At 44.2% G+C, this 19547-nt stretch overlaps 1 protein-coding gene across 3 annotated transcripts in view; it reads right to left on the bottom strand.

The window, feature by feature from the left end:
- Positions 1–2923: 2923 nt before the first annotated feature.
- ehbp1 (EH domain binding protein 1) overlaps positions 2924–19547 on the bottom strand; it is a 157243-nt gene continuing 140619 nt past the window's right edge. For all 3 annotated transcript variants that reach the window (XM_013910985.1, XM_013910986.1, XM_013910984.1), the window contains 4 exons: positions 12951–13050; positions 11971–12044; positions 4375–4489; positions 2924–4055 (listed from right to left, as the gene is read on the bottom strand). In XM_013910985.1, the coding sequence (XP_013766439.1) occupies positions 3965–4055; positions 4375–4489; positions 11971–12044; positions 12951–13050 (380 nt within the window). In that variant the 3' untranslated portion in view covers positions 2924–3964. The remainder of the gene's footprint in view (positions 4056–4374; positions 4490–11970; positions 12045–12950; positions 13051–19547) is intronic.

Below are 19547 nucleotides of genomic sequence, written 5' to 3'. Positions count from 1 at the left end.
CTCTTTGGTCAGCCTGCAGGACCAACCTACACACCCACACACACACACACACACACACACACACACACACACACACACACACACCAGTCTCATGAATATGAATGAGGTTTAATCCCCATTTAGAATTACATTTGAGGATGGTTGACGTAAAGTTTAATAGGGATAGACCTCCAACTCACTGCGGAGGAAAAAGAAGAATCCACAGAAGAAGAATCAGCAGCAGAAAGCTGCGGTCACTGAATCAAATCCTGTGTTGATGTTTTTAACACGCTTTTAACCCTCCGCACTTAAAGAAAAACACTGCGTATGCTTTATGATTTGGCCTGAGTGGTACCGGGTGTCGGGGGGGAGGGGGGGATGCTGCTTCTTATTCTCTGCAAAAACACAAACTTTTGTAAATGAGGCCCGAGCTGAAAGCGAGCTAATGCTCAAAAAGAGAGGGAGAGGGTGAGAGAGAGCAGGGATGGAACTTACAATTTTATGTGTGTGTGTGAGTGAGGAAGAGGAGTATTATCAAAGTGGAGGCCGATGGGACTTAAAGTCATCGATGAGAGCACTTTGACAGAGAAACTTGAGCATCAAAAGTCTGCAGAGCACAATAATAATAATTACAAAAAAAATAATATGTAGGTTGTGTGCGTAGGCCTGCAGTGATGCTTGTTACAGACGCACCTGAACGCACCTTCCTGTGCAGGTCCGTGTTTTTACGCAGAGGCCAAAATCAAAGAGAAATCAGGCCCGTTTGATTGAAGGGAGGCTGTGTGCGCAGAGAGGAGGCGGCCTAAAGTGGAGGTATTTGATTTGGGTTTCACGCACCTTTTATCCATTTTTTATTTCCACCACATCTGAAGTCCGAGCTGTCAGAGGGCCGGCGAAGGCTCTGACCGAAATACCACCACCCCTCCTTTCCTCTGCACATGCACACACAGGCTCCGTTAAATTATGCAAAAAGGCCATTCAACAAATATGGCCCTCACAACACAAAAGAGACGGTTTATTCTGACATTTCCCCTGCATTGCTTTTTTCCTCTGCCCCTTCCATCCTCTCTCGATGTGAGTAAGACCCCGAGATAAACCCCTGAACAAGTATCAAGTTATCAAGTTGCACCAACCTTTTGTAATAAGAGTATTTTGTCTAATCCCAAATTGCAGTTGAATTTTCTTAATGCTGAGCTGGTAAAGCCTGGGATTAGGCGGTGAGGAGAGGAGGGGGAAAAGTTTTGTCCCTTCAGCCGGCAGGATTGGAAGCGGGGATCTGTGGGGATGTTGTCGGTGCTTATTAAAACGATGATGCATAAAACGGACTGTTGTAGGAGCCCCGGCGCTGCACGCAGAGACCGCGGCTCCCTCAGGTGCAGCTTTTTTGGACGGCGGCGCGGGCGAGGGAAGTGAAAAACGCAGAGGCCGAGCGGCGCTCAGCACCTGTGAGGTGAGGCCAGGAGACTTCAAAGCTCAGGAGATAATCCATTCAGCTGAAGGATCCTCAGCTGCACAGCAGCGCCGAGCCACCGCCGCTTTTTTTTACGCAGTGCCTCGCTCTTATTCAGCGAAAAAAGGAAAACGACTCCAAATAAATTTTCACTCCTTCTGCTTCTGCTGGAGCGTTAAAGAAAGCCGGGCGATGCTGCGGAGGTAGGACAGGTCTGTTTCAACCGTTTTATTCTTAACAAAATGCAAAAACGCCAAATTAAAAACATGTAGTGATTCATTTAAAATGGTTTAAAATAGTTTTCAGTGAAGTTGAAGTAATTTAGAGGAAGTTAAAACTTTTAAAAGTTCAGTTTTACGCATGAATGATTGTGTAAGGACACAGCCTTTAAAATGTTGCATGTAAAATAATTTATAAGTTAAGTGTAAACGACAGGTTGTGTGCATCATTTTAAAGATTTTTCTCTCACACACACTCACATACACTCAGCACCGTTCAGGCTCTGCTCTTTTTCCTCCAGATCACAGGCGCCCGCGATAAACGCGCAGCAATACAAAGTCAAACAAAGCGCCTCGGGGGACGCAGAGTGCGTAATGTGCGCGTACAGTCGGTCCCAAGCAGAGAAGAAACGAATCAGCAAATTAATTTGAAAGTATTAGAAAGGCCGGGGAGGACGTCTGCTGTCACAACCGATTTTCCTGCTTTAATCGGGGATGGGAGGCTGCCTGCAGGGACGGAGAGGAGGGTTAAACCGCAGACACTTTGTTCATCCGGAGCTTTTATTGCAAGAACATTTTCCACAGCTCATTTCAGTAAAATGGTGCAAATTAAAATGGACACTTTAAGAATTTAAGGGTGTGATTTTTTTTTCTACATCTTTGAAAATTAATACCAATTGTTGTGCCCGCCCTCCTCCCCTCATCCGTGGCTGCGGGTGACCGAGCCTCTCCAGCTCTGCAGCCCGTCCTCAGCGCGCACAGGAGCGGCCCAGAGAGAGGTGTGAGAGAGGGGGGAAAACATCTGCTCGGAACAAAGTGATCTCTCTAATCTTCCTCGGAGGAACCTGCTCGACACCGACCTCAAAGAAGAAAAGAAAAAACCCGCCAATTTTAATTTATAAACACGCGCACAGGTCGCAGGGGAATTGAACAGAGCGCCGAATAATAAACGCAACGCTCGCCGGTGGAGGCGGTGATAGGGGCCACTTATGTGCGGGGCTGCAGCCAAAGGCGTGCATTTCAATAACTTTTTAAATTATGTAAACAGAAAGAGGAGGAAAAACAGAGTTCAGATCGAGGATTGGAGATATTTCTTTAAACTGAGAGTAAAAAATAAATACAAATATTTGGAACAGAGTTTTGAAAGTGCGTGCGCGTTTTGAAAAATAGAAAATGAGTAAAAAAAACACACTAAATATAACAATAAAGATTTAAAAATCCACAGCGGCTGGGTTTTTTTTTTTTTTTAAGAAGAGGCCACACAGCGTCTTGTGGAGTATGAAATCATAAAGACTTTATTACTGAAGACTTGGGTTATGACACTGGAATAAATAATCAGATAAATGTTCACACGTAAAAAGAACAGCTGCACAAGATGTGGAGCTCTAAGAGATGGAAGCATATTTCTCTTCTTCTGAATACAATAAATAGAAACCAAAAGTCGTTGAGCAAAATGAAACGTGATGGTAGATTCACTTAACAAGCAGCTTATAGGACAAATGGCAATAAATAATATATATATATATATCTGTTGTTTTCTGACTGCATGACTCCTGATGGAGGAAAAAAAAGATTTTGGAAGCTGTTGGTCAGAGCAGTGATGAAAATATACAACAAGTGTTTGTTTTTTTTTTCCTTTCTTTGTTTTGGTAAACTGCTTTCAAGCCAAGACGATAAAAAAGCAATAGGAAAGTCAAGATTTGTGAACAGTAATGCTTCCCAAGTTAAGATATTTTACAAGTAAAAAGTGAGATAATTAAAAGATACGGTCAAGTAATGAAGTAGCTTGAAAAGAGCGATGTTATCTCTTTGTTTTTCTTTAAAAAGTCTGACTGAAAAGTCAACCCACCTCATCATCTTCTGAATATGATGGGGGGAAAGAAAAAGAAAAGAAAACAAATAAGAGTAAAATTTCCCCCATTGTTGTGCTGTACCTCAAATCCACCACAGACTGTGCCTGGTCTCCACATTCAGACGGAGCGAGCTGCACACAGGCTGTGCGCTGCCCTCGTCTCACACGTATTCATGTTTGTTACACAGGTACCGTTCTCGAGAAACTAAAGCAGAGTTCAAATTTAAAAAAATAAAATAAAATAAAGGGGGACAGTCCGAGTCCGTAAAAAGTTGGTGCAAAGGTGTCGCAGGGCCTCTTCGCTCAGCCGAGTCTCTGCGGTTAATCTGACCCGAACATAAACCTCAAAGGGATTCCAATAACTGACAGAAATGTCTCGACTCCTCTATCAAATAAAATGATCGATAATAATCATGTGATACATTTCTTTTATCGGCTACATTTGTTGGTTGTGTTTGCTGACAATCACTGAAGGACGCACTTCTCCTCTTTCTTGGCCATCTTGCCTTTGTTCTGCTCCAGCGTCCTCTCCAGGTGCTCGTCCTCCTCCTCGGCCCTGCGGATGGCAAAAGGTCAAAAGGTCAGATGTCTCGGGGTGGGGTTGGGGTAAGGGGCAGACAGGTAAAACAGCTGGTGCCACGGTGAACGCCGCTGCACCACCTGTGGAGTGGCCGGGTGCCAGGGGCCACGTTCTGACCTTTTACCTGCCTGCGGTGCCCTGGAAGGGATTCCACCCGTGCAGGTGCGCCGCAGGGCAGGCTCGCCGTGCTTTCTCTACGTCCACAGCTTCTTGGGGACGTCTGTGACACCACAGGAGCGCCTGCTGTGCAGCTCAGTGTTTTTATACTTGTGTTCAGTGTTTTTAAGTAACTTACTCTTTTTCCTGGGCGTCCAGGTCCCTGACCAGCGCGTCTCGCTTGTTGACCAGTATGACCAGCTCATCCAGCAGCAGCTGCTCCCGTCTCTTCTGGGCCTCGGTCTTCTGCCAGTCTGCAACACAACCAGAGACCTGCAGTCAGCGGTGGAGACACTGAGGATATTTCTTTTCTAAAAACCTCACAGAGACACAGAGGCTGCAGGATGCCTACATCTTCTTCTGGACTGAACCTGTAACTGAAGTGTTTTCAAAAAGATCTTTGGGTTTCCTGGATGTGGCTTCATTTATGTGAGGACTGCAGATGATCAGAAAGACGGAGAAACAGTTTCATCACCTCACTGACCTGCTGGACTGTGATGGAGCGGGACGTAAATGTGACGTGTAAACACGCTCCGTCAGGTTGCGCGCACACTGATGACGTCATGTTAATGTGCAACTTCTCGCAGGTATAAGATGGCTCTCGTTCTTTTATAACCTCTAACTTCTCAGGAACACACAAGCTCTATTAAAGCGGCAGCTCTGCTGAACGACGGCATTCACGATCGTTTGTATTTGTCACATTTTTAGTTCTATCCTGAAGTAAATTAAGTTTGAAAGTTTCCTAAATTGAGTTTTAATGGTCCAAAATCCTCCACAGAAACTTATAAATAAATACCAACCCCTGAATGTCACCTCCTCAGCCAAACAAACAAACAAACACACACACGTAGGTGAACCCCTGACTCTCGTCTCTCAGTTCTCCAGGGTCTTTGCAGGAAGGGGCCCCACAGGGCCCCACAGGGTCCAGGTGGGACCCTGATCCAAATCCCCTCAGCCTCTCCCTGGAGGAGGGGGGCAGCCCACAGGAGAGCGCTTGCTCCCCCTGGGGCTCGAATATCCGCCTGGCGCCCTCGGCTCTGCATTCACCCAACACCAGGGCAGCGCTCCTCCCTCCCTCACCCCAAAAAACTCACCCTAAACACTCACTGCAACCTTTTTGTGCAGTTTAAAACAACCACCACACTTAGCATGCACAGGCAGGACAACATATGCTGTACATAAATTAAACCGAATGAGATTCAACTTCTCGTCGTGTCACACACACGGCTGCCGGTTGCAGTGTTTTATCCATTTCACTGCCTCAAAGCTGGAGAAAGGCAGGAAATCTCCTTCTGCTCCTCAGCTCAGTGTGAGAACGTGTCTCCCTCTAAAACCTCCCTCCATCGTTTCATAATAAAACTGAAAAAAAAAATCCGCTTCGTCCCAGCGAGAATTCAAACAAACTGAACTTCTGTGGCGCGTAGGCAACTTCACCCCTCTATCAATATTTAACCGGCTATTGATTCGAGAATAAAAGGAATGTTGTAAAATGTCAGTCCCAAAATAAGTGTGGCTTTATTAAAAATAAATATCCCCCCTCCTCCTCCTCCTCATTGAGTCAAATTGCGGCAGTCAGGCTGTGTGCGTGTCACGCTGGGCCCAGTGGGTTTGTCCTGAAAGGTCTGCGCTCTCTTCATTGGCCCCGCTCGTCCCTTTGAAGTCGACCACAGAGCGAAATGAACACAGTCCCAATATTTGGCTCTCTAGCCCCCCCTCGTTATTTTTCTCTCTCTCAGGGAAGCAAATTTACTCTCTTCTGGTTTTTGTTCAGGAGTTAACAAATACTTCAAAATATGTCTGAATCTGCACCTCGAGGATTTGTTGCTCCTTTTATTTATTTATTTTTAAACATGTGGTTCTTTAGGAAGAATCAGAACAAAGTGTGGGGAATATTGGGTGAGTCATCAGCTTTAGATAACTGAGACAGGAATGTATGCCATAAATCTCCCACAATCCTCTCTCAGAAGAGGAGGGTTCACGACGAACGAGGTGGTTTTTATTTTTTATTTTTTAATCTCCTTCAAAGGATTTCTCAGCCAAAAAGCCAAAGACCTGCTGGACCCGGGGTGTGCATGGGAGGGGAAGGGGACCCATGAGTGAGCTCACTGCTGTCAATCACATGTCTCAGAGTCCCGCCCCCCTCATTAGGAAGGTAAACAATAAAAAGAGCCGATGAGCGACGTGACCAGGCAACACCAGAGCGGGGCAGGCTGGGTAACCAGAGATGCAGGAACAAACAAAACAGCCTGCAGCCACTCAGACCCCCCCCCCCCCCCCATGTAAGCCACGCCCCCCTCCATAAGAGAGTGGGAGAGGGAGGTTAAAGACTTAGGAGTGTGTACAACTCACACGGTGGGTGCGTATTCAGATAACTCTCACCGTGCACGCCAGTGGTAACCATGTGAATCTGCACAAGGCACACAAGAATGCGCTGGTTCAAATCCCCATGAACACCCCCCTCTTCTCTCCCTGCTCGCTATCCCCAACGCTAAATTTATTCAAGAGAGCAAACCGGTCCAAAGCCTCGTTCTCTCAAAGCGGGACGAGGCCGCCCTTCATGCATCCGAGTCCATCTGGCTGCCTCTTTTTCTGTTTTATACCAAAATACGGCGACATCACATCGGAGGGTTTCAATCGCAGCTTTTTTGGACACGGACACCAAAATAAAATTTATTCACCTTCATTTCTTTGCTTTTTTACCCCCCCCTCGTCCTCTTTAGGCCCTGAGAGCTGATTTCGGCTGAAATCCAAGTGTCATCAGAGAGAGAAGGGGGGGAAGGGGACTGATAATTAAAAAACAGCTAAAAAGCAACAAACACAAAGGTTAAAAATTGCAAGAGAAAAGTTCTCTCTAAATTACTAAGATTGCTTTTATTGAGGTTCGAATATAAAGGAAAAAAGTTTATATTGCAGTTTCAGAGCAGTTCATCCTCTACTTGGCCAAGAGATGCCTGCATAACTGCATGTGACTTAATCTGCCCATCTATGTGATTTACTCCTGTAGGGACCTGACGTTTAGGGAAGCTGCGTGTAAAAGAGTACCAGTCCACCTTTTCTCTCAGGAAAGGCAGTATGAATGGGGGAGGGCCTTTCTTGTTAGCTTCTGAAGCCATTTTCCACACATGCACTCCACCCCTGAACCTTTCCAGACTTTACCCAGGTTCCCAAAGTTTGTGTGATGCTTTTTTGTTCAGACGTGTGGACACAGTAGCTAATATTGTCCTTAATTCCATGAGTGTATGTCAGGTGTGCTCTACCACCTAAAACACGCTGAATATTTCTAGTAGTGCAAACCTTTGTGAAGCGGTGTTTCCTGCCTCATGCAACATGCAAGGAGGTAAATTTATCTACAAGAGGACAAACCTGCCCTTAACACATTTAAACACAACTTGAACTTTTATAACTTTGATGGCTCATAAACTATTTAACATGCTGACGGCAGCTACCAATTTACAGGATTTACTGCCTTTAGCCTCTGGATGAGTATCAGGTGAGAAAGTTTGGCTTAGCTTCATTGTGTCTGTTTGCCTTAAAAACATTCAGAATTGTAGTTTTCTGGTCTACGTGTCCAGCAGAAGACTGAGAACATCACGGTAGATACAACAATCAAGTGGTTTTCCACCTGTGTGAAGCAGGCTGAACCACAGGAAAGATTTTACATCTCTTAAAAAGCTGTAATTTCTTTCCAGGCATGAATGTGAACATTTTCAGCATCTGTTCAGCCTCATGTGACGATTAGCAGCATGTAATACCACGTTAGCTTCACTACAGGTGGCACCTGTCCTCGACATAAACACCAAGTTAAAACAGCTGGAGACGATGCGAATATTAAACTTCAAGCGTGGACGCACTTCAACCTACACAAACACCCGAGCTGTGAATAGATAATTAAACACACTGGTCTTCTGAATTCGCCAAAACTCGAGCCCGGCGACGCGTGGAACGAAGCCTGTTGCTATCGGCCTCTTCAGTCAGTGTGCAAGCCTGAAAGAGTTGGCGACATCATCAAAAGTTGCCCATGTGATCGGATTCCAAAGTGCACCTAATCAATCAGGGTCTGTAGTGCGCTGTCCCGATGTGTTACAAAGCCCAAATAGATTTACAAATGGGCTGTGGGTGTGTGTGTGTGTGTGTCGGGGGTGTGGAGAGGGATAAGCTCCTGCATAGGATTACATATTGATTTTAAACATATAAAAAAGCTTATCATATCAAACCGTAACAAGGGGAGAGAAGAAGAAAAAAAAACAACTCTGGGACCCAGCTATGCATAAATCCCTTTTAGATGGCGAGAGGGCGTCCACTTTAAAAACACACACACACACACACACACGGGCCCTCGAAGGAAGCCAAGACGCCGCTCCGTGTGTGCGTACATAGGTGTGAATCGGTAAGCAGATAAAGAGGGCATAGTGGATCAATTTTTGTGGCAGGGAGATGAGAGCATGGCATACAGATGGCATTTCCCCGCCTGGCATCACACCAAGACGATACAAGGAGGTGGTTATCACTGAGCATGCTCATAAACGACATCAACAGGGGCCTGGAAGCCTCGGCCCTGATCCTGACCGTTTTATTCTGCACATTTAATCAAACCTTGAACACCGTTTTAATGTCAAGCTGCTTTAAACTTCAGTTACGGAGCATTTTTATCTTACACCGACTGATGTTTGGATGCTTTAATGATGCAAAGGCCCACCTCAAGTCAAGACCTCTGTGCTGTTAACCTTCACGTGTCAGACTGGGGTCATTTATAGGTGTTGTTGGGATATTTTTAATCATGAAAATCGTTCCTTACAACTTTTCATATTTTACTACAGGGATTGGCCCAGTGCTGTGGTAGGGAAATGCAACTACGTGGATTTATTTATTACCTATAGGAGTGTTTTGTTAAGAATACTGGCTTTGGTTTGATTATAATTTTCCACTTGTGATCGCTGCGTTGTGATTTTACGCAGTGAATCATGGTTAACAGACCTAGAGTAGATTTACTGCTGCAGAGGCCTCGAGGCAGACACTTGATGTCCAAAGATGAGTCAGCATCAGTTACCAAATTATGTTTGAGTGCTTTTGTAAAAATGTATTCTGAATATTCCTCATGTACAGATGACACATTCAATTTAAACAAAAACAACAGACGTACAGTGACGACATTGTTAATTCACTCTAACATCTTAAATTTTACATGTATTGCGATTATTGTGCTGATCTATTGTTTTTTTTAAAGGTTTGTGATGCACTAATGTGTAAAATACTGCACTGCTGTGTGCTGATATGAAATCATCTAAATATACAGTTCTTTCTTTATTCAGTTAGACAAAGCATTGCTTAGGGTCGCACTAGACCATTAGTTGTTCTGTATTTATCAGTTAATATGTGCTGAGATCCAAAGTGCAGGAAAAATACCTGGCACTGTAGTGAATCCTGCAGCTGTAGCCCTGCAAACTAGCCCCTCCCTTCCTCCCCTCTCTCTCTCCCCCTTTGTGTGACTTTAATGTTTCTACATTGTGCCTTTTGACTACATCAGGAATCACTGCTCCGTTAAGATCTTCTAACTCAAACAAACAAAAATCTGAGAAAAGTTGAGAAGAATTTGTCCTTTTGCAGAATATCGGCTTCAAAGTTGATTTCAGATGAATCGTCTTCTCCCCCTCAAAGCTTCCCCTCTTTCTTTTCTTCCTCCCCTCCTCCTTGTCCTCTTGTACCCGACTGTCCCAGTAAGCTTACGTCAGCCTCACAAACGTGGAATAAAACATCACGAGTCAAACCTTTGCCTCAGAACAGAGGAGGCCGAGCGGCTTAACTTATAATCTCCTGCCTTTAACTTTCATCAAACCCTTAAATGTCTACATCACTGCAGAGTCTACTCACAGGATTTTCCTTTCTCTATAACTGCTTACAAATATTACCCACATCTGCCGCAGCTGGACGGTAAATCAGCAGATATTTAACATCTTTTCACACAAAAAGACGAAGACAGAAACTTGAGGTCTTCACACTGACCTGACAATGTGTGTGTGATTCAGCACGTGTGTCAGCTGAGAGGGAGAGGTGCGTTTGATTCAGTGCAGGTATATATTTTTCTCAGCAGGGCGTGTGTGTGAGGGCAGGTGTGTTTCTTCTCTCGCTCTGAGTCATCTCTCTCTCTCTGTGTCATCGACTGGCCAACCAAATCAGCAATTATTCGCACGCCCAACCATCGCTCAATGGACCTGCCCAAGCACCAAATAAGAGCTGGGGAGACGCACGCACACACACACACACACACACACAAAACCAAAGGTGGAAACACACCTGTGAGATGTAAACTCACAGACGCAGGCAAATGGAGACCAACATACACACACACACACACCTTTCTTCCCAGCAGCTGACAACTATCTGTGGCTGCGAGAGAAAGGCAGAGCCTCTGAATGTTAAGTGCCTCCCTGAGGGAGGAAAATAAGGCCGCTGATAAGTTAGTCAGCTGCAAATCCAACAAGTCCACATGAAGGCAGAGAGGACGGCGGTGACACGACACACACCACCTCTCCACCTCGAGTCACACACTATCTCTGCTCTCACATCCACATGCGCGCAAGCCATATGAATCCACAACACACACACGAGACAAAGACAAAAACACGGCTCAAAACAATGCACGCACACGCGTGCTTAAAGCAGGCTCGCTGATACAAACACACACTCCGTTATGTGAAGCAGAAAAAGCGAAATCCTCCCATTCGACTCCAGCAGGAGCTCGATAAATAAAAATAAATAAAGCGGCTGGAGAGAGGGAGGAAATCAAGCTGAACGCAGGCAGCGTGGTGCCGGCTGCAGCGCCGCTTTGGATACGCGTGTCTGCCCCCCCCACCATCTCCTCTTTTGCTAATTAGAATTGATTTATTATGGACCAGGTAGCTTATCAGGTGCCCGGTGAAATTACAATGGGTGTCCGAAGGCCGCGAGGAGAAAGGGGGTGGTTTGTGAGAAGGGGGTGGTGCTGGTCAATGTCGAATGGCAAAATCAATTAGCATTGATTGGCGAAAGGTTCATTTTGCCAAAGAGGACGCAGTCGAAGGGGATTAAACTTCCATGGCCCTCTGACAACTTTGATACGACACAATGGCTGCTTTTCTGGCTGCGGTGTAGTTAACAAGCTTTCAACAATATAACTGCATTTCTTTCTTTTCTTTTTTTAACATTGCAAACACTGAATGCAGCTGTGGTCAGATTCCACATCAGGCATCGGCTAGTCGGGTCTGGCTGAGAAACAGATAGCATTGATCAAGTATCTGGGAGTGAAATCCCTCGCAAGCTCGCATCTTAATCCTCATCAAGCCGAAGCAGAATTCAAATCACCCTGCTTCAGGCTCCCGATGAAGGCTGGCCCCCGCTAACGGGCGGACGCCACGTAGAAAGGACTCAGAAGAAGAGACACCAACCACTTTACTCGAACTCAAGCGACCTCGACAGTCGATTTTACCCTCCTCACTACGAAATGGAAAATGAACTTCAACTATTGCTGCCGGTCTCCTGCAGGACTCATTTGGGAAGTAATTAAACTATGCAGATGTTCTGGTAAATTTCAGGAAGATTTAGGAAAGAGAGAGTAAAGTGAGCTCCTGGTTGTTTTACTTTACTTGTTACATAATCTCCTCAGCTGTGAAAACTGCTGTTTAAAATGCATCTAAAGTTACAAAATTAAGAGTTTAATGTACGCGTGTGCAGCCTCCCTCTGCATGTGTGTGTGTCTTACCCTCGATGGCCAGCATGGCTCTCAGCTCTCTGTTCAGCAGTTCGAAACGCCTCTCCAGATCGTGCTCTTTCTCCCTGTGGCAAGTTAGAAAGAGGGGAGAAGGGAAACACACACACACACACAAAGTTCATCAATATGTTAATGACTAAATCATTAAGTACTTAAAGAAACCTGCAATAAACATCGATTCGGCCACTCGCCCGAACCTTCTCTGGCTTCGCATTAATCTACTGCACATAACTGATACTCATAGTGCACAGCCCTGGGTGAAGGTGTGTGTCTGTGTGTGTATGTGTAAGGATAGAAAAAGGGAAATAAGGAGCGGAGTTTGGGGGGTGGGGGTGAAAATGCATTAAAAACAGAAGATGAGGGAGTAGATGTGTATATGCAAGCGTGGCCCTGTGTGGATCTATCTGCCACCCGCAGCACAAATTGAATTCTTTCCTCTTTCAGCCATATTAAAAAATGAGCTAATTCGGCCCCTAATAGAATTTGTCCTTCACAGGCGCCGTTTTCTCTTTGCCTCCACAAAGAGAGAACAGAAAGGGCTAATAATCAGCCCTTCTGTCAATTGGCCACTTTAAAAGCCTCTCCTTTCCCACGATATAATGTGATTATGAATACTTCAGGCTCTCCTCCACTTGCACACTTTGAAATCCCTACAGCCGCAAATGAGGAAAAAAAGGCAGCGCGTGTCTCCACCTGTCGCAGCTGACCACATACAAAGAGACTGCAGATAGAGTAGCGATCGCCACATTTCTATTGATTTTATATCCCTTTCTGCATGTAAATCAATGAGTGGATAGACAGAGATGGGGTGAATGGAGTGGAGAGGACACTCCTGCCCCGTGCAGCTTAGACGAGCTTGATCTAAAGCTCGAGGAGCAGGTTTAAAACGCTTCTCAGCTGCTTTAATTTGACATGTGAGAAATTAAAATGGAAGCAAAGACGAGGCGACAGAGAGGAAGAACAGTACGCACAGCAGAGAGAGCTGGTTCTGTCTCCTGATGAGGGCGTTCTTCTTGTTGACCAGCATGAACCACTCCTGCATCATGGCCTCCTCCTCCTCCTTGTTGTTGCCTAGAAAGAGCACAGAAACACACCAATAAATAAACCAGCAGATACACACGTTACAGGAAATGTTTCAAGAATAACACGTTGCTCTTTTGCTTTTGTTTTTTTTTTTTTTTACAGTGGATTGAACCTGACATAAAAATTACAGCACGCCGTGTACACCAGCATATGCACATGAAAAGCGATGAGGCAGATAAACGACGGAGCTGCTGCCCCCGCAGAGTCAGTGTGTCCACCAGATATTCATGTGTGGGTGTAAATACTCTCCTCGCTTATGTTCCCTGTGTAAACATTCACCTACTTCACACCATGCCTTCACAACGTCAATACGGCTTCAACCGGGGCGGGATTAACTCTGCGATTACCGTCGAGCGCCTTTACAGAGTGAAGCCTCTCACTGTAGGGCAATACATATCCCACCAATCACTCAGCAGGCCTTCAAAAAAAAAAAAAAAAGTCTCTGGGACTCTCTACTGCTTAGTGTAATACCTGCTCAACACACACAGAGAGCTAGTGAGGCTCAGATGCATGGCTAATGTAAGCTTTGCCCACGCCTGGGGCTAAAGCTCTATGCTGTAACTTACTTACAAGGTACAATGGGATGCGCACAACTGATACAGACAAAGCACGTCGAATCGAAAGCTTCAAATGTTAGCCAGGTAACAGTGACAGCCTCCATCGTGTTTGACCTGGAATAAAGACCAGCTGCCTGGGTGTGGAGTTTGACTCCCACTGTGCATCTGCTGGCCTCTGTGTACTAAAACCACATAATCGTAAGGTTTTAAACATACTGGAACCTGTGATGACGCTCAAACCAGAAACTGACAAATGATAACTAAATGCTCATTGAAGCTCTCAGGTGTTAAATGCTTACAGAGGAAGGGTTGATCAACAGGATTTTCAGGTACGGCCCAAAAACATGCACGAAAAGTTATTTAATATTTCTGGAATGAATTAAATTTGGAAACAGGATAATAGTCTGAACATTAGCTGGATGGTTACTGTAAATTTGGAACCTATTTATAAAACTTTCTAGATACTGTTTAGTGCATCTTCAGGTAACTAAGTGGGGCTATTTCGGACCAGGTGTGGCAAAGATAATGAGCAGGTGTATTTATGCTGTAAATTCATGTAGGTCTGTTTAATCCCAGGCTTTTGCTCCAATTTTCATCCTGTGATGATTACACTGTAAGGTTTTACACCAAACCAAAGTGAAAAGACACCTCAGGCGTGTCTCTCAGGATCCAGAGGCTTTGATTAAACTGCAGTATTTGACACCCTGGGAATCAGGATGGCCTCACTGAGCAGGAACAAAAATAACAACAGTCTCAGCAGTGATGATTAATAAACACATAATAAAGATGCAAAATGCTACCAGTAAAATAATTATTTACTATAATTCTACAAATTCACAATTTATTTGTGAGTAAAAAAGACTATTACTTTAAAGGTAAATCTTTAAATGTTATGACTACTTTTTTTTAAGGAATGGATAATCAATAAAATTAAAACTAGATTTCCATAAAATAATACTAGTAAGCATCTCTTTCTGCTTGGTTTGTTTTAATAATCTTTCACGTGTTATAAATTAAAATGCTATTTATTCTTTATCGAATCTCGAAGTCAGCTGAACAGTGTCAGCGGCGATAATCCATAAGGTCCCGTTTAACTCTGCAGCGGTGATATGAATCCTTCCATTCACTGTGGTAAATGCAGCAACGGTTTTAAGAAGATTTCCAACATTTATTGTCTGAGTATTGTAGCTGTAACCACTGTATCATTTATTTGATGAGAAGCTGTAAATAAATAACTTTGCTTCTTAGGAGACAAGAAAATAAGAAAGAAAGGAATTTTTCCATCAAACACACACACACACACACACACACACACACACCAATGTTCATTGCAGCCGTGGGAGCATCGGGCCACTGCGTCACTGATGACAAAAGGCAAACGCGTGGATGTGTGTGGACATTTGTGATACTCTGAGCCAGCAGATGTATGTAATTTCATTTAGGAGGAGGGAGCGGGAAGGGAAAATGAAAGAAAGCAAGCAAAACCCCCCCCCAAAAAAACCAAGCGAATGAAAGAAAGCTTCAGGATTTAGCGGAATCACGGGCTCGTGGATTACTGTAGTCAACTTTGAAATGGACGACACTCGGAGGGGGGATAAAGCCGGCGCTGACAGGTCATTGTGCTGCCTCGAAGTCAAATAAAACAAGCAAATAATAATGGCAAATATTAAGCTCCTGTGACATTGTGGCGAGGCGGGCTGGAAGACGAGAGGGGATTATAAAGCTATATCCCCCACCGCTAGCCAGCCAGCTGCTACCAGCCAACCAACAGCCACATTTTATGAAAGGAGGGAGGGGAGGCGAGGGGAGAGGAAGGCAGGGAGGTCAGAGGAAAAGGTGGTAGAAGAGGGAGGAGAAAAGGGTAGAAGGAAGGAGAAAAGGGAGAGATGAGGGGGGGATATTGAATGTGAAAGCAAAATGGGATGACTGGAACGAGGGAGGGAGTGGAGGAGGAAATAAAGGCGAGCAGGTGAGTCAGGGGATGGAGGGATGGAGGCAGGAGACTCGACAGCTGCTCAGCATCCACCTCCGACCTCTAGATCCTACCTGACTCTTAAAGAGACAGACTGGGCGCAGATTTATTGTTATAGGTGGGTGCTAAACCCCTTTTTAATCAATTAAGCACGGGAAATTATGTTTTACTATACCTTTAATTATAGTTTTTGAGCTGTTGGGGGAAGAGCCTTTAAAAAATAAAAAGTTATATAACTACATTGTAATTTTACAGGCCAATTGCATTTAATGAATTATTGAAAAGTATTCAGATTATTTAAATAGTTTTCTACTAGCTTGACTACTCGATACGACTGAATTAACAAGACAACTGTACGCGATACCGTCATCTTAAACGTAAAAGTGATGGTCGTTTCAGTTTCATGATAATTAAGGCTCTAGTGCTGGGTTGGGGGTTTGATTCCCACTGGTGCAGCACATTCTAAAAACATCTTTGCTCCATAGAAAGCCATATGCTTATAGTGACAACAGACTGCTGAATGTGGTGGTGTATGAAAACAAATGGTGTAAATATCCTTGGCAGTCACCACTGACACTGTGTCTGCGAATCCAGCCTTGGCTCTGAGACACTGTGGATGCATGCTGGCTCTCAGGGGGCCATCTTGGATCAAAGCATCTGGCAGTTTGGCAGGGTGCATTCTGGGTCTTGCTGCTCGCCTTACACGCCACTTCTTAGTGCTCAACACAGAGCAGGGCAGAGCAGAAACAGGCCAACTCCAGTGAGACTGAAGCAATGAATTTGGCGTTGGTACAGTGTGTGATGGGGACATCAAAGGGTTAGTGATGAAAATGCACAAGGTTTATCGCCATTAATATCATCCTTAGTGTTACCTCAGCTATCAATGCAGCTGTGCTGGTGAGAAACACACAAGATACAATCAACTCACACACACAGAGCTGAGATACAACTGATAGACATATCCCAACAACCCCTCTATCTGATTGCCTGTCTTCCTCTTCTCTTGTTCCACTCCCGGCTTCTCGCAGAAACGCAACCAGGATACAATGACACAAACTGCCGTGTGTGGAGGGAGGCTGTTATCCTCGAGGCATGAAGACAAGGCTGGTTAGCATAGGTCACTGTGTGTTTGGGAGCATCCATATGAGAGATGGTGAGAGAGAAATGCAGAAAGAAATGGGGAAAAAAAAAAAGGGGGGGTACAAAGGCAGCCTCTATAGCCAAATAAGATTAAGATAGCAATCTTGGCCAATGTTCCATTCAGTGTTGATAGGAATAATGAAACTCACCCCGAGGTGGTCAAACTGCTGCTGCTGTTGGCCTGAGCTGCTTTGAATTAAGAGCGCCATGCTGCCATGTGCTAAATGTACAAAATTCATGCTTTAGCATTAGTCTTAGTGAGTACACGTTAATTGACTTTAACTGGCTTCACTGTATTTTTAATTGGTGACTAAAACATCAAACCAGAAGCTGCACTAAACCTGCAATTACTGATAACTTTAGCTTTAAATTATCTGTGTGTAGTTTAGCTTCTTTTAGCTGCTCCCTTATTTGACGGATCTACTTGGATGCTTCGGGGATTTGCGTCTCCCTCTCAAACCAGTGATCGATGTTAACCCTAGGACTACAGAGCGACAAAAAGATTAGTCACAATGAAAATGCTGAAAAAAGGAATGTATGCAGATGTATGGGGCTGCTCTTTATTTTCCTGAGATTGCAACGATGTCAGTTGTTTAGTTTAGCCACCACTGTGGAGAAAGCAGAAGTCACAACATAAAAGAATCTTTGCAACAAATTACAAATTTAATTATGAAGTTAATCTGTAAGAAAAGAGGGCTGCTAATGTTAACTGCTCTCAGCAACTAATACTTAAAATAATTTTTTCTCTTTGATTATTGTGAAAGAGAAAAATGTATTTTCTGTTTCATTATTGTGATCAATGGCTTCAAACAGCAACATGTGCAGTATTTGCACATGAGATGTTCATTCTAATTCATATAAATTGCAGTAAGTGGATGAGCAGGGTGTCCTGCATTTGTTCTTCCCTGGAGAAACTTCTGTGCCTTGAAGGAAGCAGCTTGGATAACCGAGGAAAATGAATGCGACAGAAAGAGAAACACATTAAAAGCTGTGATCACAGCATGTTCATCTCAGTCCTTATCCCACCATTTTGTCATTTAATCCAATAGCTGCTAATCCAATTTGTCTATCGGACATATAAAAAGGCAGGGAGGAGGAGGAGAAAGAAGAGGAGGGGAAGGGAGGAGATGGAGCTGAACTTCTCTTCTGTGTTCAAGTCACTTTCTCAATTGCGGTTTATTTAGGGCAGAGCTGCACTTGTGCATCTCCCCCCATCGTTCTCTCCATCCGAGCGTCAAGCCCGTCTGATATCAGCGGGGATCGGGGGAAGAAGAAAGCCAAAGACACATGAAAGAAAATGAGAGAAGGAGGAATAAAAAGAACAGGATGAACATTGTTTCCTGTGATTAGGTAAGAGCTCGTTAAAAGGCTGTCACGGCAGTGATGTGAATATGCATGACAGGGGCCGGCCTAATCAGAGAGGTTTGTGCCGAGGACCGGAGGGAGGGGGGGAATTGTGTGTAAGTAGCCTACTGAAGACTTGATTTAATTAATGTGAGGAGAGGAGTGTCTTGTTAGGAAAGGAGACAGGGAAGGACAGAGTGAAGCTTGTAAGCAGGAGAGTTTAGGGAGCTCTCAAATTCAGGTTTACCCATAAAAAGCGTCACATCTGAAGCTTACGCTCGTCTTTCTCTCCATTTCTGAAAATTAGAGTAACACTGAAGTCAAAGATGTACTCAAAGCTATGCACGCCAAATGTTACAACACTGGTGAGATGTGTAAGAATCAAACTGCCTAGCCACTGCATGTGATTCCTCCTGCTCTCTCCTATTCTATTCTCCTCTCCTCTGGAGTGGTGCTGAGGGCTATTTTTCCAAGGGAGTCTTGTACGAGGCCTCTTTTAGGTGTCCTCAATGGCACAATGGGTCCTAGCTCATAGAGCAGATTCCTGCTTTATTGAACCTGTGTATAAGGTCTGGTGAATGGAACACATTAACCGATTCACACTCACCTCTTTCCTTTTGCTCCCCCCGGATAGAGAAAAGTAAAAATTCAGAAAAAAAAGAAAGAGGAGGGAAAAAAAACCCTCCTCTCACACTGAGGCACAATGCGTGCCTTTTCCACTGGTGTCATTTGTCAACCACTGCTTGCTTTACAACTTACAAAAGAGGTGAAGGTAGGGGAGAGGGAGAGGAGAAGCAGGAGTAGGGTGCTGCAGAGTTTTGGAGGCACTGAGATTAATTAAATCTGATGCATAATCATAAGCAGGGCTGCAGAATTATTTGTTTCTGATTTCACGCAATATGCTGACAGGGGAAGCCCATCTTTCAAAATGCTGATGTTGGAAGAACAACAGCAGGCCTGCTGAATGACGATGAATATTTTCATCATACGATTGTTTTGTTAGCATAATCAGTAATAAAAGGAGATCAGGAGGGGATGAGTGTTACGAAATTATGCTGGATAAAATAATTATTGCCTATTTAACACCTGTTTGGATGTGACTGGTGAAACTGACTCGGTGTTATGAACTGTAAACCGAGCAGGAGGAAAAATCCAATAAAAACACAGCTGTACCTCTTTGTTGTAGCTTTCTGGTTTGCTTTGATGGTGATGATAGTGAACATCAGGTCCCATTAAAGAAGTGCAAAAAAGAGCCAGCTTTTAAAAAAACAAAATATTGAATCAATTTCAGTTAAATCATGATTACTAAAGATTTATTCGGTAGAATTTTACCCAGAATTGTGTACTCGAGAGTTCACTCTGGGAAAAAAAAAAAGAGGCATGACATAAAGTATTTTGAGGCCCTGTATCTTTGACAGTTTTCATATGCTGGCGAAGTTTTTCATGATGTCAACAGATTTGAAAGAAAAAAA

Source organism: Pundamilia nyererei, unplaced genomic scaffold, assembly GCF_000239375.1.
Source record: "Pundamilia nyererei isolate P.nyererei 1_Seehausen unplaced genomic scaffold, PunNye1.0 scaffold00054, whole genome shotgun sequence".
Taxonomy (NCBI): Eukaryota; Metazoa; Chordata; class Actinopteri; order Cichliformes; family Cichlidae; genus Pundamilia; species Pundamilia nyererei.
The sequence above is the reverse complement of the archived record's forward strand: the minus strand, read 5'-3'. Positions and strand labels throughout refer to the sequence as shown.